Raw genomic sequence first — 27,476 nt, 5'->3', positions numbered from 1 at the left:
CCTGACTTCATTATTCGTGAAACCTGAACCCCCCGCCACTCACGTGCCCACTGCGTTTGTCACGACAATACATCATAGAAGGCTGATTAACCAGACAGTCCGCTATCGACTTCATTGAAATGCACAGTTACTGTACAAGCTGAAAGAGTTTCCGGAGACCGCTAAACTTTTTATTTATACTCGTCCCAAAGTCCGACACATTCATAGATGCTATCGTCATAAGTGTGACTGTTTTTTAATTAGTTTTTTTGGATTATTTCCTGAGGAATGAAAATGTGCAAACCAGTGGGAAAACATAATTTGACTGATGTAATAAAGTTTGCTGATATTTTTGTGAGCTATGTCTTGGTGGTACAGTTCAGCTTCCCTCGACGATGAACTAAATAGTTAATAGTTCTATGAAGTATCCTATCCACTGTCTGGTGCGTTACGATATTGACACACCAGGATCAATTATCAATATTATTATTGTCTGTTGAAAATAGGGAAGGGTGAGTACCGATACTAGGTCTCAGTATTACGCCGATACCGGCCTTATTTCAAGGTATCGCGTACTCATGAAGGCTGCCGATACCAGCCATCATTACTTAAGACAAAAAAATCTGACATCAAAGTCCTGCCGTGTCATGACGGTGTGCAATGTGACGTGAATGTAACCAATCGGGCGGCACGGTGGCCGACTGGTTAGCACATCTGCCTCACAGTTCTGAGGACTGGGGTTGAAATCCCGGCCCCGCCTGTGTGGAGTTTGCATGTTCTCCCCGTGCCTGCGTGGGTTTTCGCCGGGCACTCCGCTTTCCTCCCACATCCCAAAAACATGCATGGTAGGTTGATTGAAGACTCTAAATTGCCCGTAGGTGTGAATGTGTGCGCGAATGGTTGTTTGTTTATATATGACCTGCGCTGGGCTGGCGACCAGTTCTGGGTGTACCCCGCCTCTCGCCCGAAGATAGCTGGGATAGGCTCCAGCACACCCGCGACCCTTGTGAGTATTAAGCGGTACAGAAAATGGATGGATGGATGGATGTAACCAATCAAAGAAGCGAACTGACTCAGGAACAGCGAAGCGGCCATAAATAAAAACAAATATGTCTTACCCGATGCCGTTTTTTTCGTATAAAACTGGGTTCCCCAAATGGCAAGAAGTATTTTCCAGGATTTTCTTTTTATCTACACCACTTCCGCCTCCATTTCCTTCAGGAACACTCGGCAAAGATCAGCGTTTACCCGGAAGTTTCTGCCCGTCTTCGTTTTTGTGAGATCACGTGTGATCACGTGAGATTTCAAAATCTCTTGTCTTTATGAGTGTGGTTTTCTGTGTTGCCATTATCGGCGCACAGCACACAACCAAACTTTTAAATGCCTGATTTTGTAGTCTTTATGTGTGGGGTCCCTCACAGATATAATACTTAGATTTGAAAAATCCTTGTGTGTACCAGGCCCAAGTTGTGCACTGATTCAGGACTTTATAAAATAGCACTGCATTACCATAGCTGTCTAGACTTGATGGCATATTTCAAGTTGTTCTGTTTTTTTTAGAATTCCAGGTGGTGATTAAAATAATTAGCGAGATGAGCAATAGTTTTGTAATCAACATTTCATGATAGAACAATGCATTTACCACAGCTGCGTGGCTCATTTTGAGATATTCTGTTCATTTCCTGTGAGCAAGGTGAGGGCTGGATTAAGCCAAATAAAGGGAAGGTGGCGTGTCGAGGGGTTAGGCGGGTGATGTCTGGCTAATCTGCCGGATCAGTGCGAGGGCTAGGCTAGTCTGCCACACCGCTAATGACGTCTCGCTGTGTGTGTGAATGAGTCAGACGGGGCGTAGCGCAGCCGTCACTTGTTGCAGCGCAGCCAAAGCGGCGTGCCCCGGTTGCCATGGAAATGTGTCTCTTTATGGCACAGGCTCAACGATGACATTACGTGCCTCTGTCAGGTCAAAGTGCACTTCTGTGTTGATAAGTGTGCGTTTTTACCATCATTTAATGACAGTGAAGAATTTACAGTTGGGCTAAGTAATACAATGGGACGGTCTGAGGACTTTAAAACCCCATCTCACCAGGCCGACTTTATCCCCATGTTCTGTATGAAAGGTACCATCACAAAATGGGGTGGTTGAGATCGACCTAGCTACCCACACTCAATTTGTGTTGAAAGCAACTATTGCTTTCCTTTGGGGTCACACATCTAATTATCCAAATGCACAAAGCTGCAACGACTGTGAGCGCCGACTTCACTTTTCCCCACTTAGTATGAAAAAGTAACAACATAAAATGAGTGGTTGATGTCGATCTGCAAATTTCATGGCTTCCGAGGGTGCGTGTAAGGGGCAGTGAACAATGTGAAGTTTAACACCAGAGACTCGCTGCCCCCACCCTTCTGTTGATTTTCTGTGTCGCTATGTCACTTTCCTGGATGTTGCGATGCATCTAATTTTCCAAATGAGGGAAGCCCCACCATCCAAGGTATGAAGGGTTCAAGCATGGAATATGGGGTCAAAGTCTACTGGCAAAATTCCAAGCTTCAGAGGTAGTATCAGAGGTGGGATAGTGGCTGTGTGAAAGGGAAAAGTAGAAAGCTGGGACTGGCTTGTGAAGCCCTGTTGAGTCAAAAACAATTGGCTGGCCGACGAGCATTTTACACAATAATGTCCCGTTTTTCTTTCTGTGCCACATGTTGATAAATCCAGGCTCTACCATTGCGCCGTTGATACAACAGTTTTCCAGAAATTTTCACGTGCCATTCCCAGGCATATTTGCACACCAGAGGTGTAAAGGTAGAGCCAGCATTTATTCGCCTGCGCCCTTTAGACAGTTCTCATCGAAGCAGGACATTGCCTTGGTGTGACATATAAACTTGCTTTAAACACAACAGGGATGAATAGTAAGTATCGGGTGTTAAACTTTAGACCCCTGTCCTGACTTTCTGCCATTCCCTTTTCCTCAGCCACCTTCTCGTTCTGTTACTACCAGTGAAGCTGGGAAATATGCAGGTAGACTTCAACCCCATTGTGTGTTGGTACCTTTCATACATAACATCGCCACAGTGAAAAAGCAAAATCTGTGTTAATACAACAATTGAGGATTGACATATTCATATGATTAAATGCGTGGCCACATCAGCGGCATGTTGTCGGACAGTGACAATTGCTTTTGAAAAAAGGGGCGTGGGTAGTAAGTCTCGGGTAAACTTCACACTCTGGTCGTGGTCCCTTACACACTGGCAGCTTTTCATGATACTGGCAAATTTGTCAGTCGACTTCAAACCCCCATCCTGCTTGGTACCTGCAACACGCTACAGCGTGCTGGGAAAAAGCAGTGAAAAGATGGCCAGGACAGCTACCAATTCATGTTTTAGGGGCAAATAACGGAAAGGAACCTTATTTTATTAATTAATTAACTACTGGGGTCTTAAATGCATCCTTTGGTTTATTTAATCAAATGTTTGCATGCATTTACTGCATCGTCAGTTTAATTGTAACTGACAGTTTGTGGTCATTAGGTCATGGCGGCACGCCCCCCTTTTTTAAAGTCCGTGCACATTCAGGTTAGTGGAGGGTAAAAAAAAACATCCGATTGGTGTTTGTTTGTTTGCCGGAGGACATTTGTGTCTCGGAGGGTTTCAGTCGACGAGACCGAAAGCCATCTAGCGTGCACTGCTACGTGGTCTGCACTTGAATCCCCCCCTCCAAACTCCCCCCTCTGTCATAACGCTAGCACTGAATGCAAACTACTTTAATTTCATTTTTAATCAACCTGACTGTGATGATCAAATGTGGAAAGAATGCTCATTAGGAGCCATGGGTGTGCGAGTAACAGGTGACCAAAGTTTGTTGTGGGTACAACTCTCAAAAACTCAATCACGAAAACATCAGTGGATCAATTTGTCCTTATTTGCTCTACTCAAGTGAACTCTTCCCCACTTTCCCCCCTGGTTACTGACCCAGGCGAACCACCTGCAAGCGTAGAGTCCGAGTGGGAGGTGGTGGTAGTGGGGAGAGTGGAGGTCTTTTGAGACTACACAGACATTCTCCCAAACAAATTAAAGAAGAGAAAATTGTAGGGAATGCGTCCCGGTGCGGCAGAAAGTCATTGCTGGAGTAAATAAAACAGAATGGAGCGTGTCCGACGCCTGAGCCTCGCATTCTGGCAAAACAACAAAAGAGTGCTGATACTGTGGCTGAAGTGGAGCGCGATATTGTCTTTGCCTTTGCGTATAGATTGGGATAACGTGGCGTATCCAAAGTGCTGACTTTTTGGGGAAAGCAAAGCGTGTCATCGCCATCCGATACTTTGGGGGGGAAAAGGGGGAATGGTTTTAGTCTGCGGCAGGTCACCCTGAAAATGGATTCGAGTTTGCTTAAATCTTTGTTGAAAAGTACAAATTCACTCTTCTGAGCAGCGACAACAGAAGCGAGCAACCCTAGTAATTCTTAAAGACGTGGTTCCCTATCCTTAAGCCATAGGATGTCTGCCGTTTTGTGTTGAAATTACCATTTCCCGGGATCCCACAAAGACATACTTCATCTGATTGGTACCAAATTTAAACCATGTATAGTATAAGTTAAGACTTTGATTTTCTTCATTACCAAGCCTTGTAACCTAATTTACTCATATGTCAAATCAATTTCTGAATTGCAATGAACTGCCATTAATCTGTTCCAGCCCCACCAAAAAAACAAAAAAACACCACCGTTGTTTGTGTTTTTAATGGGGGAAAAAAAAGGGACCGAGCCCTGCCGCTCATAGCCAAAATTTGCGTGTAGTTGACGGCCCCCCAAAAAGGCTTATAGATATACCACCCCCACTATCACATCACAATTTTACAAAATAATATACAAAAATGCAATACACCAATGTGTGGCATTACTGAAAGAGGGAGGCATTTCATGTATCCTGGAGGAATCCCATTATTACTAAAGCCAGAATCAGTTAAGTTAACCTTAGTTAACCTCCATACGACAATATCATTTGAAGCAGTCCACAATCAATATTTATCTAATAACATGACAAAAACATAAAAACGTACAATAAAAAAACATCATACTGACCAGAGATGCTGATTATTTATAGGTCATTAAAATCCATCTTCCTTGCTCCTCAGAGCTAGCTAGTTTGCGTTCAGTGCTACTGTGGTGCCGAATAAATCCTTTCCCGGCCAATATTTTTGCGCAAGACTGTATCAATCAGGGGTACTCAAATACTGTACACATTCTAAAGTGCCACAAATACATTTTTCATTGTGTTGAAAGGTGACTGGTCCATTTATCAAGGTCGGCCAGGCCACATGCGATAATACTGCAATACTGTATTCCGAACAAAATGTAATTTTCATTTAAAACAACAAAAATACGATCTGAGATCTAATGTAATTTTTATCCATCCATCCATTTTCTGTACCGCTTATCCTCATTAGGGTCGCGGGCGTGCTGGAGCCTATCCCAGCTAACTGCGGGCAGGAGGCAGGGTACACCCTGAACTGGATGCCAGCCAATTGCAGGGCACATATAAACAAAACAACCATTCGCGCTCACATTCACACCGACGGGGAATTAACCTACCCTGCATGTTTTTGGGATGTGGGAGGAAACTGGAGTGCCCGGAGAAAACCCACGCAGGCACGGAGAGAACATGCAAATTCCACACAGGCGGGGCTAGGATTTGAACGCCGGTCCTCAGAACTGTGAGGCAGATGTGCTAACCAGTCGGCCGCCGTATAAATAATAATAAATAGTTAAATAACACAGGTGCTGCCTATTGCGTACCCTTGGTATAAATGTATGTGTAAGTGTTTATATGTGGTAGGCTACTATATACTGTATGTGGGATAGCAGGTGCACTTGATGTGGGAGCTCACATTAAATGGAGGACCATATCCCAGTGCCGGACATTGATGGACACTGCCATTGATGGACACTTTTTTTGTTGAAATTTCTCACACTTCTGCAACCCATTGTTCCATGTTTCATGCACACCCAATGTACCTGTTTCCGATTGATTCGCATTTTTACTTTCTGATTTATTGAAAGAGAGTGAGAGGTGCAGCCAACACTTGTACCTCTCTTCTCTTTGTCTCTTTCTGTTGCTCTCTTTGTCACTCTCCAGCCCTCTGTCTATCCGACGGCTGCCTCACACAGAATCTTGGGTCTGCTTGAAGTTTCTTCCCCAGAGGGAGTTTTTCCCTTGCCTCCGTGTTGTGATTTGGCGCTATATAAATAAAATTAAATTGAATTAAATTGCACTGATAGTGTAGTGGTACATGTTTTACTGCCTTTCACACAGGCGGTGAAGGTCCAATTCCTGGTCAGTGCACCAGTTCCCAGCCTCTGCCGGTCCCAAACCCGGATAAAAATGGGTGAGTTATGTCAGGAAAGGCTTCTGGGGTAAAAACTGTGCCAAACAAATCATGCGGGTTACTCGCTGTGAGGACCCCTGACAGAGAAAAGCAGAAAGTCACTTCTTCACTGTATGTGTATAGGTTTGTTTAATTTATATTGTAGATTTTTCATTGCTTTGTTTTTTTATTTTATTTTTTAAAATAATTTATTATTTTATTTTTTAGTACTGCATATTGAAAATAAAATAAAAAAATAAGTTGCCTACGGTCGGCCACTAATGAAAACTAGTGACACACTGCATGACCAGTTCAGTTGTTTGGTCGCTTTGGAAATTCGGAATCCTGCCATTTTGGTTTGACGCAACCGTCAACCGAGAATCGTTTTGACTGTTTTCAGGCTTTCATTTTGAAACAAACTCTGCACAGAGATTTTTTCTTTCCAATTGCTACCAACTTTGAACCACGTATAGGCTACTACTAGGTGACACTAAATTGAGAAATGTTTTTGTCAAGTTTGAAGACGAGCCATAAGACACAAAACTCGAGTATCACAACTCCATAAGGTCAGAGACTAATCGACTAATTTGTCTTTGTGCCCGTTACTAAGCGCCATGCTTTATCTTGCCACCAATTTTAATGCCACTAGAAAGCCTCTCGGGAGATGATCTCTGCCGAGGTGGAATAATTGTCATCCGCATATAAACACAAATGATTTCTGCCCAAAAAGCAAATTGTTTAACTCGCACATGCATGTGCACGCTAATCACATAAATGGAAACTACTGGAAATAGACTTGAGGTGCTGTCGCCTTGGTTTGTGGAAGTCGGAGTTGACTTTACTGTGTGCTAAAAAAGTGGCGATGCCTTCAGTGTCTTTCCTGTGTTACAGTGTGGCTGCAATTGAAATGCTAATGTATGCAAATTGCAATCATACAGCAGTGGTTTTGAGTAGACAAGCGGGTCTTAATGAACACTATTGTGTTTTTGAGGCTGATGCAGAGATTTAGTTTAGAAGCATTAGACTAATAAAAACTATCCGGGTTTGTATTTAACTCTTGTTCTCTCCCAGGTGGCCTCATCTTTTTCCATATAGGAGAATTCTAAACGCCTCTGCAAAGAGGTACCCAATGGAGTTATTAAGTCACCCGTATTCATAAAATCAATTCTAGTCGCCAGCTATTTGTTTTCACTCCATTGGAGTCTTTTCTCTTCTGTTCTTGGACTCTCCGGGGACTCATTCTCCTCAAGCCTCAGCTTTATCTCATCTCGCCACCTCCCAACTCTACAGAGAAGCCGGCAAATTGTTTCTGTGCATGAGAGCAGATAATCACACCGCAGTCATTATGTCAGTCTCCCTCTCAAGTCGTATTGATGCTGTGAAAAATGCTCTTTTTTTTTTTTTTTTTTTTTTTTTTTTTTTAAATGCACAAGGATATTGTTCGGCAAGAAGAGAATTACTTGTGCTGCCTGGAAATTATTCTCTTTGTGGTCTAAAGTTCTGCTTCATCATTAGATGTCATAGCGCGTGGTATCAATCCAGAGAGTGAATACTGACATGGAAAAATGTACAAAAAAAACCTAAACAAAAAACATCAAGGTCCATTCTGGGTCTGATGATCTGACTTGTTTGTATTTATGATAAATTGTTCCTGTAGGAGATATTGAAAATAGAATGACTGTCTGTTGCCATCATAAAACCTAGACTTTTACATTTTAGATTTTAAAATTTCAAAGTTGTAATTTTAAAAATAAAAATCATTTTAAGTTGATACTTTTTAAGAAAATATATTTTCTAATTAAAAAAATAGATAATTTCCATTTAGCAAAATGTTTAACCAAATGATTGCTTATCACACTGTTACAGACTTCATTGGAACAATAATTTCATTGCTGGAATTCATTGAAAATTCAACCCCTGAAGCCTGTTTCACTTGGCAACAGGAAATTTGGTATATTAACTAAGGCAGAGTGATTAAGATAACAGGATAAACATGGGAAAGGTGTTCATGTTTATGTATTATTATGTATTAGTTTGGCTTGGCGAATTCTACTTTCTGCGCTATTAATTAATTTGGATGGAACTTTTCTCAACACACACAAACGCTTAACATAGGTGCACACAACAAAAGAGGGGTAAAATGAAGAAAAAAAAAAAAAAAACCTTGCTCCTCAGTGGATGCAGCAGGGGTGGCAAAGAAGTCCAGAGTCCTCCCCAGCTCTCCATCTGTGGATGAGGGACTCCCTAACTAGCGACTGCTAGCTAGCAGGCTCAAGAAGAATGCACTGGTCGATGCCTCTGCTGATCAATCAATCAATAATTTCACTTATTTCTTTATTATGCTGTGTTTTTAACCACACCCCAATATAAATAAGGTTATCATAACGTCGTCCTGGGGCTGGTATAGATAAATTGTATTTCAATTAGTTTCAGTGGGAAACATTATTTTGGTTGGCAAACGTTTCGGTTCACGGTTTCACAAAATGGATTAATTTCTTGAACAGAGTTTAACAAAGTTCTATTCAATGACGGTGGACTCTAATGGCATGTTTCAGGTGGAGTGGATCCAGCAGCAGGTGGTGAAGAGGAGGATCAAGAGGGATTACAAGATGGCCCTGCCCCTCTCTCTATCCAGCCAGGCCCACAGCAGCCAGACCTTCCTGAGCAACATCTTCTACAACGACGCCAAGTGGAGTAGTATGTGGTACATTGTGAGTATGCCACGCCATCCAAGTGTTTTTTCCTTTCTCCAACCGTCGAGCTAGTTTGTAGGTCAAAGTCCAGCTGAGGTCGTTTCTCGGTCCCTGATTAGTGCCTGGTCAGAGGAGGGATTTGTTAGTTATTTTGTGAATGAAAGACAAGAGAAGCCATAGTAACAAGATACAGTCAAACACCCCCCGTTCCAGGATGCTTGTGGAGCCCCCCCCAACCCAACGAAACCTGAAATAACCAAACAAAAATATTATTCAAAACATAGAAAACAACAGGGAAAAGATACAAATTTATTAGACAAGAATAGAAAAATATTTGAAAATAATACTAAAATATTTGTACGTTTCGGTTCACGGTTTCACAAAATGGATTAATTTCTTGAACGAGTTTAACATACAGTCAAACACTTTCCGTTCCAGGATGCTCGTGGAGAACGAAACTGAAATAACCAAACAAAAATATTATCCGAAAAATAGAAAACAACGGGGAAAAGATTAAAATTTATTAGACAAGAATAGAAAAATATTTGAAAATAATACAAAATTATTTGTACGTTCGTATAATTTCTGGCAGAATCCCCTGTGAGAAGGAGTTTCAACTCCCATCTCCGCCCACGTCCCGGGGGAGGCCGGGGACATTGAGTCCAAGTGAATCTTGTTCTGCAAGGTGGTCGGTGCCTGTCGTGGCGGCAACCCCTGAACCCGTTGGTGGGCACTAGCGGTCAGCCATGCCGTCCAACTGAAGAAAGGAGTCCTATCACGCCTTTTTGGCCTCTGGGACTCCTGAGGCAGCTGATGGGTACCGGCTGGCTCAGCGGAATGCAGCTTTGGTGGTCGCTGAGGCAAAAACTGGTATGGGAGGAGTTCGCTGAGGCCATGGAGAACAACTTCCGGATGGCTTTGAGGAGGTTAGGGTTAGTATTTGAGTACCCCACTATCCGGCGTCTCAGGAGGGGGAGGCAGTGCACCATCAACACTGTGTATAGTGGAGATAGGGCGTGGCTGACCTTGACTCGGGACGTTGTGAGGCGGTGGGGAGAATACTTCGAAGACCTCCTCAATTCCACCGACATGCCTTCCCATGAGGAAGCAGAGTCTGGGGTCTTTGAGGCGGGGTCTCCTATCTCTGGAGTTTAGCTCCTCGGTGGCAAGGCCCCGGGGTGGATGAGATTTGCCCGGAGTTCCTAAAGGCTCTGGATGTTGTGTAGTTGTCCTGGTTGACACGCCTCTGCAACATCGCATGGACATGTTCATAACTTTTATAGACAGAATTTCTAGGCGCAGCCGAGGTTGAGAGGGGGTCCGTTTGCTAGCCACAGTATTGCATCTCTGCTTTTTGCAGATGATGTGGATTTCCAACTCTCACTGGAGCAGTTCACAGCCGAGTGTGAAGCAGTTGGGATGAAAATCATGAATGAATAATCTTCCGTTCCGCTTATCCTCACTAGGGTCATGGACGTGCTGGAGCCTATCCCAACTATCTTCGGGCGAGAGGCGGGGTACACCCTGAACTGGTCGCCAGCCAATCGCAGGGCACATATAAACAAAACAACCATTCGCACTCACATTCACACCTACGGGCAATTTATAGTGTTCAATTAACCTACCCTGCATGTTTTTGGGATGTGGGAGGAAAGCGGAGTGCCCGGAGATCTGATTAGGATGCCTCCTGGACGCCTCCCTGGTGAGGTTTTCCGGGCATATCCCACCGTAAGGAGACCCCGGGGACGCTGGAGAGACTATGTCTCCCGGCTGGCCTGGGAACGCCATACTTATAGGATCAAAGGTCTATACAAGACTCGCTGTTCCGTATATCCAATCGCTCAATGTTTGGGAGTGTGTCGACAAATCAAATTTTTATGCAATGGTCCGGTCCAGTCGTGTTCGACCGCATCGCGCAGTGTGGCAGGCCTTAGATTCACACAGCAGAGATTTGAGCTTCTTATCACAAGTTGTTTGCACACCTCTTTCTCGACTGTTAGTAATCCTCACCTCTGTCAATGGTTAATGTTGTGTAGATAAGTGCTAATACTTTGACCACCGCTTTTAATATTTTTCTGGATTTTGAACGGGACTCTCTGAACTGAACTGTGTGGCGGGGTAACAAAAGTTTTATAAACAGTTTGATGCTGATCTTGAGTGAGGGGCTTTATGTTTCAGCTTTTTCGGTTCATTCAAAAATCATTTATATATTTAATATAGGTGTTATGGCAAAAACTACATAATACACCTCTCACAAAACCTCAGTGACCAAAACTACTACCATGTGATGTCACCATATTGCTCGACAGCTCGGTGTACCTCAGTTGAGCTTTTTGCTTTTTCTTTGGCTTTTTTGCCACATTAACGCCGAAAGAAGGGGCGGGTTCAATGTGTTTCAAACTGTGGCATGTCCCCATACATTTGTCCTCACTTGCTAAATTATTTTAACATTTGACCATTAACTGGAAATAATCTTTGATGTCTTTTGGTCTCTGCAGCACTGCAATGATGACGTGCACAACTGCCAGTCAGACATGAACATCATGGGTGCGTGGAAGCGGGGCTACACGGGCAAAGGCGTCGTGGTGACCATCCTGGACGACGGCATCGAGCGCAACCACCCAGACCTCACTCAGAACTACGTGAGTGTATATGTATGCCAGTGTGTAAGTGTGCGTCTTTGTGTGTGTGGACAGTTATTGCAGAAAGTGACCAAGTGTGCTTCCCTCCCTTTTACGTTATCCACTATGTATTGAATGGGACAAACAGTCAAACCGCGCAACAAAATTAAAACACTCACAAGGAGCATGGAGAAGACGCACTCACTGAACTATGTGGTGTGTACAATCCCAATTCCAATGAAATTGGGACGTTGTGTTAAACAAATAAAAACAGAATACAATGATTTGCAAATCATCTTCAACCTATATTTAATTGAATACACTAAAAAGACAAGATATTTAATGTTCAAACTGATAAACTTTATTGTTTTTTGCAAATAATCATTAACTTAAGAGTTTTATGGCTGCAACACATTCCCAAAAAGATGGGACAGGGTCATGTTTACCACTGTGTTACATCACCTTTTCTTTTAACGACATTCAATAAACGTTTGGGACTGAGGACAAAAACGCTGGGACAGGTGGAAAAAAAGACTGAGAAAGTTGAGGAATGCTCATAAAACACCTGTTTGGAACATCCCACAGGTGAAAGGGCTAATTGGGAACAGGTGGGTGTCATGATTGGACATAAAAGGAGCTTCCCAGAATTGCTCGGTCATTCACAAGCAAAGATGGGGCGAGGTTCACCTCTTTGTGAACAAGTGCGTGAGAAAATAGTCGAACAGTTTATGGACAATGTTCCTCAACCTACAATTGCAAGGAATTTAGGGATTTCAGCATCTACGGTCCAGCTGTATATATGTATATATATATATATATACACCTACATATACGTGTGTGTGTGTGTGTGTGTGTGTATATATATATATATATATATATATATATATATATACACACACAAACACGTGTGTGTGTATATGTGTGTGTATATATATATATATATATATATATATGGGTATATATGTGTATGTGTATGTATATATGTATGTATATATATGCATATGTATATATATATGTATGTATATATATATATGTATGTGTGTATATATATATATATACATATATATACGTATATACATATATATATATATATATATATATATATATATATATATATATACACGTATATACGTATATATATATATATATATATATATATACGTATATATACGTATATATACGTATATATATACGTATATATACGTATATATACACGTATATATACGTATATATACGTATATATACGTATATATACGTGTATATACGTATATATACGTATATATACGTGTATATATACGTATATATACGTATATATACGTGTATATACGTATATATACGTATATATACGTGTATATACGTATATATACGTGTATATACGTATATATACGTATATATATATACGTATATATATATATATATATACGTATATATACGTATATACATATATACATATACGTGTATATATACATGTGTGTGTATATATATATACATATATATACGTATATATGTGTGTATATATATATATATATATATATATATATGTATGAATATATGTATGTATGGTAGATGGGATCCAAAGCAAACATTGAAACCTATAGCAGAATTGCTTTATTTTATATTACCGGTACAGTGAGTCCCATCTTACATTACATTCCTCATACTTGCGGGTGTGGAGGTATGTGGCGTGTACGTCCTCGTGTGCATCTGTGGTTACACTGTACGTGCATGTTGAGGTATGTCTAGCGCACGCGCACACTGAGAGCCCCAATTGAAAATTGTCGGCCCAAGGCTGCAGGTGAGGCTAAAATGATTCACACTCCCTTTGATGAACTTTTCTACACCATAGGTTGAGCTTTAGTTTGATGCCAACGTAAACGTCACCTTTTTCTATGACGGCACACAGGAAGATGATTGTTGGAGCCATTAGATTTTTCTCATCTACCGTATTTTTTTTCTTTGTCGTCTTCTCCTTCTCCTTTCTTCTTCTCCTCTTTCTCCTTCTAACCACTGTGTTTCGTTCTCCAGGACCACCAAGCCAGCTTTGATGTGAACGGGAATGACTTGGATCCCATGCCACGCTATGACGCAACCAACGAGAACAAGTACGAAATGAAAAAAATCCCACATTCAAAATGACATGTATTCTGTATTTCCCTCATATACCGCCACCAATTGCATCGAGTACAAGGCGTCTAATAGCATTATCTACACTGACAAATAAACACCTCCCTGAAGTACTGTGGCCCCAGTCCTGCCACAAATAGCAAAACATTTCGAGAAATTGAGCCCCCCAAAATATTTAAAATTGCCTATGTTTATAGTTTAAAATATACCATACACCATGATTCGATTGAACAACATTGCTCTTTAAAATAAATTGTTTACAGATTTGATTTTGAAATAAATGCACCCTAAGCAGGTGTGTATGAGGGGCCGTTAGGGACATTATTCAGGATTAGCTCTCACACTTACTATTCAAAGGCTTTCACACACACACAAACTACTGAAAGGCTCTCATAAGGACGACTCAAACACTCTCATTCACACGAGTCTTGCTCTCATTAACACTACACAAATGCTCTCATTGACTACTCAAATGCTCGAATTGATACTACTCAAATGCTCTCATTGACACTACTCAAATGCTCTCATTTACACTACTCAAATGCTCTCATACGCACGAGTCTTGCTCTCATTAACACTGCTCAAATGCTCTCATACACATGCGTCTTGCTCTCATCAACACTACTCAAATGCTCTCATACGCACGCGTCTTGCTCGCATCAACACTACTCAAATGTGCTCATACGGACGCATCTTGCTCTCATCAACACCACTCAAATACGTTCACGTGAGCACGTCAATCACATTCTCACACAAATCACTGGCATTCACGAGTTCATGTCAATCATGCTCACACGTGAATAGTGTAAATCTTTAATTAGGTAGTTCAATTCAAAAAGTGAAATTATAGAGATGAGCTGCACACTGCACACACTCAGTGAAGTATTTCATATTTAACATATGTATTATTTTGATGATTGTAGCACATGGCAAATCAAAAGAAATTCCCCATATTGAGAAACTAAAATATAACGTCAAACGAAATAGTCAATTAATTCAAGAAATCAAGTGATTTTTAATGTAGAAATTAGGCTGGAATTTGCCCTCTAAAAGTACTTCAGTGTTTAATCACTCTATGAGTACTGAAGAAAAACTTTTCAACAATTTTCTCATTTATTGAGCTGTACCTATATTTATAAAAGTCATGAAATGTTTGACTCTGACTGTGTGTAGTCTGGAGTGCATATCTATGACACGAGTTTCACTACGACAATTAAATTCCTTCATTCCCTTTGGACACCTCATTAGGTACACCGGCTCAGGGGAGCTATCCAGCCATCCTGCCTGCAACGAACCATAAACGTTTCGGATTGTAACACAGCAGTGTTGAAACTCTGTCTTGAGTCCAGGAGTAAACACACGTCTACTGCGCTTTAGCCCGAAAGGCACATTTATTCGGCAGCATCCGCGACTGAATAATGGCATCTCGCTCTTGATAGACGAGCCAGTCTTGCCCTACGTCATACACGACACGGCTTCTGATTGGCCGACCATTACATCATATCCTACAGCACTTACACATTAAAAGCAATCATTTTAAATCAATGAGGAAAAGCGTTATTGTAACACAATAATCAACAAGTATACGACATGTATACATTAAAAATATATATGTTTGTACTATACAGTATAATGCTATGTAACACTACTGCTTAAGTCAGGCTTACTATTGTACTTTATGGCTGTTGGTCAATGCCACATATTTGTATACGAAGTGTGTCAAAAGTTCTTGGTGTTACACAAGATTTCAAATCCAAACTTTTCCCCATCGAATAATCTCCCTGGGATCTTATGCACTTTCCTGGCCTTCTCTGCCATGCTTTCATGCACTCTTGGAAGGATTCTTCTGGGATCCTTGGCAGCTCTGTCGCAACGGCCATCTTTTTGTCGTCCCTGTCTTCTAAAGGGGTCCCCTTGATGAACCCATTGAGCTTGGAAGAGAAAAATAAAATCACACTGCGCCAGCTCAGGTAAGGGAGGCTGCTCCAGCACAGTAAAGGTCTTCTCGGCCGGGAACTGTTTGCTGCTCAGGGCATAGCAAGCAGGTGCATTAATATGGCAAAGAAGCCACGAGTTGTCCTGCCACAACTCTTGCCTCTTCTCCCGCACTCAATGAAGCAAAGATCGCTAGATCTCTTTGCAGACGTGCATAGAGGTTTTGTGATACCAATCCTGGGATTTACTGACACACATCGTAATTCTTTCCTATTTAGAGAAAGCTTTGGCACCATCTTGTGACATTTTAGGGCATATCAGAACAAGCACAAAATCAGGTATAGGTGAGTTTTTCAGCAAATAACAGGACATGTTTCTAGTATTGCGTCCCCCTTTGGTGTAATACTGTAATTGCAGTTAAAAATGACGCGCAAGTTGGTGCAACGCTAACAGTTTTCATGATGTCAGAGGTTTTACAGCAAATGGTGGGCTGAAATTAGGAAAGGGCAGCCTCTTACAAATTTCATATGGAGGAAAAATTCACACAATTTCTAAAGCGCGACTCCCAACTGCTTCCGGTGTAGAACTATAATTGAAGTTAAAAATTACATCCAACTTAGTGCAACACTAGTCAGATAATGTTTTCAATGATGTCAAAGGTTTTAAAACTGGATGGGGCCAGAACTTAGGTGGCCGCCTACAAATTTAATATGAAGGTAAAAACTTGTATATAGTTAGTTGTCGGCCAGCGTGAGAAGCTAACTCAGCAGGCTACATCTCTACTGTATCTGTGTGTAAATGTGTTTTTAAAGAGACATGCGGTGGACAGATGACACTTTAATTGGCCTGATTTTATTTTGCGTCAGTGGTGTTTTATGTGCCTGGACAAAAAAAACGTTGCTTGTGGCGTTACTGTAGTTGCTGCGAGTTATGCTTTTTTGCGGCCTCGAGAGACTGTAAGATGACAATGCAGAGCATGAGAGTGAGGTCACCTGGTGCGATGGGAGCGTGCCTGTTGTTCCACTGACTGCAAAGCGATGGCACTCCCAATTCTATTCTGGCGTCATCACTCGAAACAAGTGAGACACAGATGTGCGGAAAATGGAAAATACGAGCAAAGTACAAAGAGTGGAACGACTGCCAGGCTGAAGATTTTATGGATTAGTAAATTGAAATGAAGTGAGGGAACATGACTGAAGCCAGTTTGGCCCATTAAGTACCGCCAAGTGCATGGCGAGTGATTTAATTTTGTTACAAAAATGCAAAACTTTTATTCAAAATAGGCTTTGTGTTAATTTTTCCCTACACGGACTCGCGAGTGAGTCAACGCTTGACTGCCAGCGTGATCAAAGCGACGTCTGCTCAGCGAGCGTCATCCTCGCTCGGGTGCAGCATCATGTCTTCCATCCCAGATGCTCAAATGGGAAGAATCTGTGCTGACATGTGACAAACCTTAATTATTGTAGCCACACATGCATAAAAAGAAAAGCTGGAACACAACGTGTTTCCGGACACTGGTTCACCATTGACATCTTTTAAACAAGTGGACCCACGAGTAACAAGTGCCCCAACAAGTAGCAAGTAACAAGCCGTTTTTATTTATTATTGAAAACGTATAACCCTGGTGAGTGTGTCTGTATAACAGTGGGCTGAATCTCGCCGGTGAGCGCGCGCATTCCGGCTGGTATTTGGCCATCTTTCGCATCGCTCAGCAGACTGGCTGTCATCATCTCGCCGGCAAGTGTGCGCTGCAGCCGGCTGCTTGCTTCTACTTGGAAGTACTAGCAGTCGACATCTTCACTTCAAACATCGCAAATAAACAGACTCAAATGCACCACACCGGTAACCTGACATTCAAATCAAAGTCCATTGTTGACAAAAAGTTGGTCAATAACCATAACACTGACTTCTAATTACAAAAAAACAAGCACATGGCTGCTAGTCAGTAAGTGGCTAGCGTGGGAAGCAAACACAGCAGTCAACATCTTCCCTGCAAACATTGCAAACAAATGAATTCAAATAGCCGGCACGGTGATCGACTGGTTCTGGGGACCGGGGTTCAAATCCCGACCCGCCTGTGTGGAGTTTGCATGTTATCCCTGTGCCTGGGTCGGTTTTCTCCTGGCACTCCGGTTTCCTCCCACATCCCAAAAACATGCATGGTAGGTTGATTGAAGTCTCTCAATTCAGAATCAGAATCATCTTTATTTGCCAAGTATGTCCAAAACACACAAGGAATTTGTCTCCGGTAGTTGGAGCCGCTCTAATACAACAGACAGTCAATTTACAGAACACTTTGGAGACATAAAGACATTGACAAAAGACAATTGTGCAAAAAGATGCAGAGTCCTCCAGCACTTAGAGCAGTTCGAATGACTAATATTGCAATAGTCCGTTGCAATAACCATTGTGCAAAGGGCGCTGAGACTTAAAGGAGTGTATGCGGTTTAAAGTGACGAGTAGTGCGATCATCTGGGACAATGTTGGTTGTGCAAATGTTACAGATACTCCTCAATCAGTGTGCAAATGGAGCAGATGCTACTCTGGCATGAGTGGACAGTATATGCAAATAGTGGAGCATGGCGACACAACTACAGTGAGTGCACGAGTAATACATAATTGGCCCCACAGAAATGTGACAACAAACTCAAGTCAAAAAATTGCCAGTTTATTGTAATGGAATTATAGGTTAGGTGTTTAAGAAGTTGATCGCAAGAGGGAAGAAGCTGTTGGAATGTCTACTAGCCCGTAGGTGTGAATGTGAGGGCGAATGGTTGTTTGTTTCTATGTGCCTTGTGATTGGCTGGCGACCGGTTCAGGTTGTACCCCGCCTCACGCCCGAAGATGGCTGTGATAGGCTCCAGCAGCCCGCGACCCTAGTGAGGAGAAGCGGTAAAGAATATGGATGGATGGATGAATTCAAATGCACTTCACTGGACACCTAAGTCTTTTAGCCACAAAAAGATGTTCAATATATATACACACACACACACACACATTGTTGCCTCGCTATATCACGGTTCACCTATTGTGGATTCGATGCATTGCTGGTTTTATTTATTTTTCATATTCATATCACGCATAATTCGCCATATCACAAGATTTTGAGTGTATGCTGTAATTTTTTGTGGTAAAATAAACACTTTATTACAAGGAATTTAACGTATATGTACAAAGAATTAAATGTACATACACGTAAATACATGTACGTAGTGTACAGTACTACTGTGGTTAATAGAGGTGTGGGGAAGATGAATTAGATTCTGGGGAGGTTCATATAGTTTTAAAATATGTATAAATAATCCCAAAAAGACAAAAAATTAGGGATTACTGTATATGTATGGTTTAGTGACGGCCAATTTCTTTTGTGAAGGTTTGTGATACATCATCATGGAATTTTTGGTTGTCCGTTACATCTGCAACATTGCGACACTTCATTTGCGATTCCAGTTTCGAGAACGCAGAACACGGTGCGGTGCGCGGCAGTATGCCGCAGGCTTTTGGCATATTTTTCCTGAAAATGTTGGTCAAAGTCAGATTTACACGCTATTTAGGACCTCTGCTTTTAAGACGTTCGCTTTAAAGAAGCTCCATCTCAGGACCTTTGAGGTGGCAGTTTAAAAACAGTTCCTCAATATTTCCCTGGACCTTAAAGCACCCTGGTCTATTCCCAAGAGCCTTTCCATAGAAGGGGAGAGGTGCAGATGTTCTCTGCAGGAGCTGTGTGTGTGTGTTTGTGTTTCTGTTTGTGTGTGTGTGCGTCCGTGCGTGCATTTGTGTACACACAGTTGCCCTCGTGTGACATGCCGTGTGTGTATGTGTTGGTTGGTGTAATAACTTGCATATGGTCTCTTCCTCAGACACGGGACTCGGTGTGCAGGAGAGGTGGCTGCGTCCGCAAACAACTCGCACTGCATTGTGGGAATTGCCTACAATGCCAGAATAGGAGGTGGGCTTTCCAGGTTTTCTTCTATTTATGTCTTATATTCATGTTTATTTAGCAGAGGTATGTCAACAATTTACATTGGGCTAATGTTGGAGTAAGTCACAAACAGTATGTGTAAGTCACATGTACAGGTTTCAAGCAAGTCCCAAGTTACTGTGGCAAAAATCAAGCAAGTTGAGTAGTCAAGTCATCACTTGGGTTAAGCAAGTCTTAAATTAAGTCATAAAATCTCATTCAGTCACAACATATATTTGAGTCAAAATAAAAAGTTTTTCACTGATTATCTCAACAGACAATTTACATCTATACAATAGGACAACTGAGAGTATGAAATAAAATGTAAAAATGTATATATACAGTGTTGTGAAAGTGTTTGCCCTCTTCCTGTTTTGTTATTTTTTTGCATTTTTTGTCAGACATAAATGTTTCCCATCATCAAAAAAATATAAATATTAGTCAAAGACAACACAAGTAAATACAAAATGCAGTTGTTAAATGAAGGTTTTTATTATTAAGGGAGAAAAAGAAAAAGTGATTGATGTATTGTCAATGTCAGCTGTACTAACACAGTTACAATCAAATTGATTTTAATGGGCTCAAATCAGTCATTATGTTTTTGTTTTACTTTCTTTTTAATTAAATGCATAACCAACTTGAAAGTTGTGACGCTGACGTAGTTGACCTGCCTTAGTGGGTGTGTAGCGAGGGATGAAGTTCAATTTGTTGCGTTCAAATGTTTTAGCCAAGCAAGTCCTGAAATTGGGAACTCAAGTCAGTCTCCCACCGTTGGTTATCAAAGTCATCACCATAATACAGAAATACATCTGGGATTTGCAAATGGAAGTGTCACAAGTGACAACAATGTGGTACACTTGCACAAGCCAATGACAGCCAAATTAGTATTGCTCCAAATATTACAAAAAAATATAGCAAAAACATTAGGGGGAAAAAAAATATAAATTTATGAAAAAAAACAAGGGAAGAAATAGAATTTTGCTAGAAGATAATAAAAACATTTGACAAAAAAACAACGTATTTGAAAAATGCAAAACAAAATGACACCAGAAATATTTGGAAAGAAATGCAGAAATATTTGGGTAAAAATATAGAAATAGATGAAAATAGAAAATATTAGACAAAAATATGAAAATCTTAAACATAATTTAAAAAATACTAGAAGAGAATATAGAAAAAGACAAGTCTACTTATACTAGAAAAAAATAAATAACAATGTTGGGAAAATACCTGCAAAATATTAAACCAAAACGTATGAGAAAATAAATACTAAATATTTGACGACTAATATTAGAAAATTTAGAAATAAAATTTGAAATACAAAAAAATACTACACAAAAATAGTATTCAGAATTGTTTTTTAAATGACACAAAACAAAGTACAAATATACTAGAAAATATGTATATATATTAAACCCCCCAAAACAATTATTTGATGAAAAATAGACAAATTTAAGAAAATATATAATACAATAACAAAAAGAAAATGTTAAAATATCATGTCACTGGCCGGATTGAAGAAAATATCGGGAAGTGGAATTTTGGAAAAATAATACTAACTGTCTGAAATGTCATTACGGTTTATGGTTAACACATTTCATCCCTCGCGGGATGTTCTATTGTGCGTCAGGTGTGCGCATGCTGGACGGGGACGTGACGGACATGGTGGAGGCCAAGTCTCTGAGCCTGCAGCCGCAGCACATCGACATCTACAGTGCCAGCTGGGGACCCGATGATGATGGCAAGACAGTGGATGGACCCGCATCACTTGCCAGGCAGGCCTTTGAGAACGGCATCCGGATGGTGAGGAACTGTTTTCCCAGATTAAATCATGGAGAGAATAATACAAAAATACTAATAATACAAAAAATACACCAATATTGGGGGAAATAATATATCAGGGAAAAATACAGAAATATCAGCGACAAAATGCGCAAATATTAAAAGATACAAAGTACTGTGATACCTTGACTTAAAGAAAATGCGCATTTTGTGATATACATTCCGTTCTTCTTGTATTATTATTCTGGACTTATTGTTGACTTGGCCATGAGTGCGTGCATGCACCGAACCATGAGACGGTGCTGCTAATTAACACAAAAGACCAGGCCTAGCTAGCACCAGGCAAACAGGTGGGGCTCTTAAAGACTAATGTAAAATTGAAAAAAAAAATGCAGCTTGAAAATACTCTTAAAAGCTCAGAGACAAGGTATGTGGAGGTCTCGAGTGTTTTTGTGCAACTTTAGAGGCGTATTAGTCCTGGAAACTTGGACTTGTATGACCTTCGGAGCATTTCAGCAGTCTATAAGTCACATCGTCTTATAGTCCAGATTTAGGTGAGTGAGTCACACATTGACAAAGTTCGCTAGCGGATGTTTGAGATTGGAAGAGTGTGTCAAAGGTCGTTGTTGTATGTCTCGGGACTTCATGTCTTCCCGTTCGCTTGACGCTAAGTGGAGATGGCTTTGTGAGCGTAACATGGAGCTCGGCGGCAATGTGAAAGGACACTTTACTGGACAAAGCTGTCGTGTTGTTTGAGACGCATTGGACAACTGCCACGGTCTTTGGACTTTGCAATGGCACGTGTGACTCAAACAGGAGTTTCATCTGTCTGCTTGCTACAGCCTGAAAAGGCAGCAACAGAAACAAAAATTATTTGTGAAGAAAACTTCACAAATAATAAATGAAAAATACCTGAACATTTGAGGAAAAAATGAAATATTAGGAAAAAATATTTAAAAAATTAGATTTTTTTTTTAAGTAAAACAGACAATACAAAACCAGAAAAAATGAAGTGTCAGACTAAAAATAAATAAATAGTAGAAAATCATACAAAATATTAGACAACAGAATAAGTCGAACAAATAGCAAACAACAAATAGACAAAAATATTAGCCCCCCCACGAAAAGAAAAAGAAGAAAAAATACGAAATGTTAGATACCCCTGTGAATATTCTCATTCATCCGGGTCATTGAATTAGGTTTTGGTTGTCTTAGAAGACAATTTGCCTCCTATCCAAGCAGGCTTCATCAGTTGATGCACATAGGCTAGACAGGACAGCTTTAAGGCCAATTCATAGTTTCCGCATCCGCATGCCCACAGGGTGCCCCTTGGTCGTCGTCATCGGTCGTCGTCGTATTGTCACCTGGCCCTATGAGCGGATTCCTCTGCGGTCGACCGCGTGGACTGAACGCATGAGCATGCCGACCACGTGCCAGAGCAACGAGTTAAAGTATCGAAAGTACGAATTATGCTTCTCCTCTTCGATGAATCTCGTTTTTTTTGCACCAGTTTTTTTTTTTTTTTTTTTTTTAATTTCTCGTCCCTTCCCCTATTCACATTCAGTAGTCGCACGTTGTATCTTCATTTTACTGTGCCCTCTTCTTCAGACAAATACAGACACAGGAGCATCCTTTCTTTTCGCTTTTGCAGGGTTGCCGCCATATGCGCACGGATGGTACGGGGAAGCAAACTGTCGTATGAATGAAACCGCCTGTGCATTTCTAGCTTGCCCATGCGCACTGTGGAAAGAATAAATTGGCCTTTAGCCTGAGTGTTGGTGTAAAAACGCAACTATTTCTCCTCTAAACTAGAGGCATGCCCCAAGCATGAATGGTATCACACTTTTGGGATGTAAAACAAGTCATTAAAGGCGTTGAAGATATGTTTCTGCCCGCAACAAACAGTTGTTTGGGTGGAATTACATTCGTTAATATTCCATTGTTGGACTGCAAAATACTAGTGTTAAGAAAAAGAAAAAAAGGAAATATGAATAATAGGGGGGAAAAGGCCACAAACATCAGATAAAATATTAAAAATATTTTTTAAAAAATTAATACTCGGAAAAATATATTGGAATATTAGGAAAAAGATAAGTAATTATTATTTTAAGTCTAATATTTGTTTTTAAGTATTAGGAAACTACAAAAACATTAGAGAAAAAAATCAAAGTATTAAACAACCAAATCCCAAAATATTAAAAAAACATACTGAATTTGATGGGGATTCTTTGACTTCTCTGAATTTGTTGCCGTTGTGCTTAATGCTCCCTGGTCCCTGATTCCCCCCCGCCTTGTAAGACCCTAAGATCTCAATCAATCAATATTTTAATAGTGGTTACTCAACCTCTCTCTATTTGTCTTTTTTACATTGTGCCATCATACCCGGAGGTGGAAATTTTTTATTTTTTGACAAAGTAAGAAGTACAGCTATCATTTTTCAAACGTTGGGAGTAAAAGTAAAAAATAATCATAAAAATAAGTTAAATGCTGGTATCTGAAAAATTCACTTAAGTACATTAGCAATGTATTGTGGAAAGGGTTAGTGTGAGTCTGTAGCCCTTATAATGCTGCCGTCTTTTGCCCGAGTTGGTGCTGTTTAGACAGGACAGCGACTAGAAAAAAATGGCAAAAAAATGCCAGCAGTGTAAGGGTTAAAGACTCCCATTATCCTCTTTCACGCAGCTTCTTGAAAATTGGCCACAGTGAAGACAAAGTCCACATGGGAATTTTCCGTCTTGGTAGGTAGTATCAGAGCTGTAACAGAGGCGGGTTGATACCTGACATCTGACATAATTGACACTGATCCCTCCCGCCCTGCTGTGTTGAAAGCCAATGCCACTGATGTTGCCATATAGCTAATTGTCCGGTTCCGGGATTCGCTGTGTGAAATCGTGCACATTTCCGGCAATTTTCCAACCTTCGCTGTGTAAAAAGGAAAAATGTGTGTAAATGTCGAATCTTCTGTTGTGGCTCTGTGGCAAGATCTCTTGAGGAAAAGTTGAAAAGAGAATTTCAAATGAAACATGGAGACTATCTTGAATATTGTTTGCATGATAAATAATGCAAAACAGATGCAAAAGCTTGTCGTTAACATTCATGTATTATTCACAGGGAAATTAAGGAAAATGATGAAAATTGCCTGCAGTGTTAAAAATAAGTGGGGGGGAAAAAATTAAGTATGTCTTGCCAAATCCTGCAAACAAACCAGTAAACTCACCCTAAAGGGGACATCTTGGTCTGGTTTTTGGTTCATCTTGGTTTCCTCCCACATTCCCATGTTTGTTAATTGTCCCTAGGTGTGAATGGTTGTTTTTCCTTATTTGTGCTACAACTGGTTGTTGACCAGTCTTGGATCCAGAAGATGGATGGAAGGATACAGGTGCATATCTTTGAACATCATAGAAAAGTTTCTTTATTTCAGTAGTTCAGTATTCTGTAAGTGAAACTTGTAACATTAATTATGAGTTTCACATTTTGAGTTGAAATAAAGTTATCCACGGTATTCACATTCACTGGAATGCGCCTCGGTATACATAGACGTTTGGCGATGTGTCTGCTGCATGCACCACATGCCCATATTTGCTACACTAATTGAATGTAGTGTGTCGTGGAATTTGGCATATTTGTGATGAAGTGTTGCCTCCATGTCTGAAAACACAATTCAAGTATTTACTGTCAGTTTGGTTGCTCGCTTTTTTCCCCCCTCACTCTGGGCTTACTAGTAGCCACTGGTGATGGTAACAAAAGTCGTGCTCGGCTTGGCCTTCCAGTATCAGCGCCTCATTTGCATTAGGTATGACTGCTCCCTCAAAACAGGCTAATTTCAGCAAGGCTTAAAAAGTAGGATAAAAAATGTGCTTGGAATCTTGATCCATGGCATATTTTATTATGAAGACACCTTGGAACGGTTTAAACGATGAAAAATGTAATTCACAATGTTTTGACAAACAGGTGATGTTCTCTAAAAGTCGCAGAGATGGCAGAAGTACTCACACTCTGTACTTGTGTAAAGAAAGACTGGTAAAAGTACAGAAGTACTGCTTCAACTCTGTTAAGTAAAAGTAAAAAAAGTACAGACTGAAATGTATTTAAGTACAAACGTAAAAAGACATGAATTTTTACTGTCAATTAAATACTCTACCTGTTTTGATAATTTTTTTAAACTCAAGCTAGCTAGCATTGGCTTAGGCTTTTATGCTATCAAAAGATGTTGATTAAGAACTGACTACCAGTATAAAAAGTGAAAAAATACACCCTACCTGTACAGTATGTTTTTTTTTGTTTGTTTGTTTTTTTTCAAATTAGACGAGGACTTTTTGAATGGCAGATGTGTGTGATTTTTAAAACACAACACGTTTGCCACTAATCAGTCAACATCAAACAGTTCTCTTAAATAAGGCCATGGATGGGGAACAATCTGTTGCATCATCGTCATTAATGCTCCCTGGTTCACGTTCTTCGATGTTGCTGCTGTCCCTCTTTTTTTCCGTCTTGAAGGACCTCAGAATCTCATTCAATTATGATCTCAACCGTGGTTGCCTTTACCTTTCTCAATTGATATACGTCATGTGAAAAGGTCAGGAGCCTTTTTTGACAAAGTAAGGTGTAGAAAGTGCAGATGTTTTGAAATATAGGGAGTAAAATTAAAAAGTTGACAAAAAAAACAAACACTTGAGGATTTTCCTCAAAAATTCACTTGGGTACAGTCTGAGTAATTGTACTTTGTTAATACTCACCACTTCTATTTGGACACTCTTTGTGTCTAGTAAAAACTTAATTTGAGCAGCTTTTCTTCCAGAGGTGACTAAATGAAATGTTTTGTTGAGTCTCACGCCTCGTTATTTGTTAAAGCTACGGTACGTCTCGTCCATGGCAGTTGTGGACTGCATGAAAAATGCATTCCGCCGAAAACAACACTGCACATGGCGGCGTCTTTTCAAAGCAGAAACACTCCACATTGTGCCCCCCTTTCAAATCCCGCCGGGGAGCTCGTCTGATCTTTCACTTTCATCGCTATTGATCCACAGAGCCTGTAATTCCCTTCTTAGCAGCTCTAAAAGAATCCCTAAAAAGCTAATGATGAGTAAGTAAGCAAGTATCTTGTTAATTTTTTATTTTTTTTCTCTCTTCCCCCTTTGCAGGGAAGGAAGGGCCTGGGCTCCATCTTCGTGTGGGCCTCAGGCAACGGCGGCAGAAGCCGCGACCACTGCTCCTGCGACGGCTACACCAACTCGATTTACACTATCTCCATCTCCAGCACGGCTGAGAGCGGACGCAAGCCCTGGTACCTGGAGGAGTGCTCGTCCACGCTCACCACCACCTACAGCAGCGGCGAGAACTACGACCGGAAGATTGTAAGCTGGAACCTTGGCTTGGTGGGGTAATTAGGGGGTTCGAAATCCGCCTTATGGGACTCAGATGTGCACCACATCAACCACTCAGATTGCAAGGTGGTCTCAGTCTGGTTCCAAACGGTTGTGGTGGAAAGTCATTTAAAAGTTCATTAAATGTCTCATTAATATGGAATTTCTCCGCATGTTTTCCAGGATGTGTACAAATGGCACCGACAAAAAACCTTAGCAGGTATCAGGACCCGAGCTTGAGAGAAGCCTCTCACTTTCGAAGCCTTGGGTGGCCATAACGTAGGATGTTTCAGGGTAAAATGTTTTGAGGTATCGATGTCCCAACTTCGACGGTATCGGGTCCCTAACTTAGAAGGTGAGGGACCCTAACTTTGGAGGCATCAGGGCCCTAACTTGGGAGGAAGTATCGTATCCCTAACTTAGGAGTTATCGGCAGCAGAATCGTATCCCTAACTGAGGAGTTATCGGCAGCATACCTTAGAAGGTATTGAGGCCCGAACTTGGGAGGAGGTATCGTATCCCTAACTCAGGAAGTATCGTGGTGCTAACTTGGGAGGTATGGGTACATTATTTAGTAGGTCCCTTGTCATCTGAAGCCCCTTAAACCCTGTCACATTGTCACATTGCCTGTGAAAGGGACTACTTTTTTTTTTATTTTTTA

At 40.9% G+C, this 27,476-nt stretch overlaps 1 protein-coding gene across 1 annotated transcript in view; it reads left to right on the top strand.

Moving 5' to 3' along the window:
* LOC133399852 (proprotein convertase subtilisin/kexin type 5-like) overlaps positions 1-27,476 on the top strand; it is an 89,945-nt gene that overhangs the window by 11,185 nt on the left and 51,284 nt on the right. The window contains 6 exon segments of the mRNA XM_061671800.1: positions 8,892-9,047; positions 11,528-11,671; positions 13,676-13,752; positions 19,570-19,658; positions 21,301-21,473; positions 26,594-26,806. Coding sequence (XP_061527784.1) covers positions 8,892-9,047; positions 11,528-11,671; positions 13,676-13,752; positions 19,570-19,658; positions 21,301-21,473; positions 26,594-26,806 — 852 coding nt within the window.

The sequence above is a fragment of the Phycodurus eques genome, chromosome 3, assembly GCF_024500275.1.
Source record: "Phycodurus eques isolate BA_2022a chromosome 3, UOR_Pequ_1.1, whole genome shotgun sequence".
NCBI classification, from domain to species: domain Eukaryota; kingdom Metazoa; phylum Chordata; class Actinopteri; order Syngnathiformes; family Syngnathidae; genus Phycodurus; species Phycodurus eques.
Note: the sequence above shows the minus strand (reverse complement) of the source record. Positions and strands in the feature narration are given on the sequence as shown.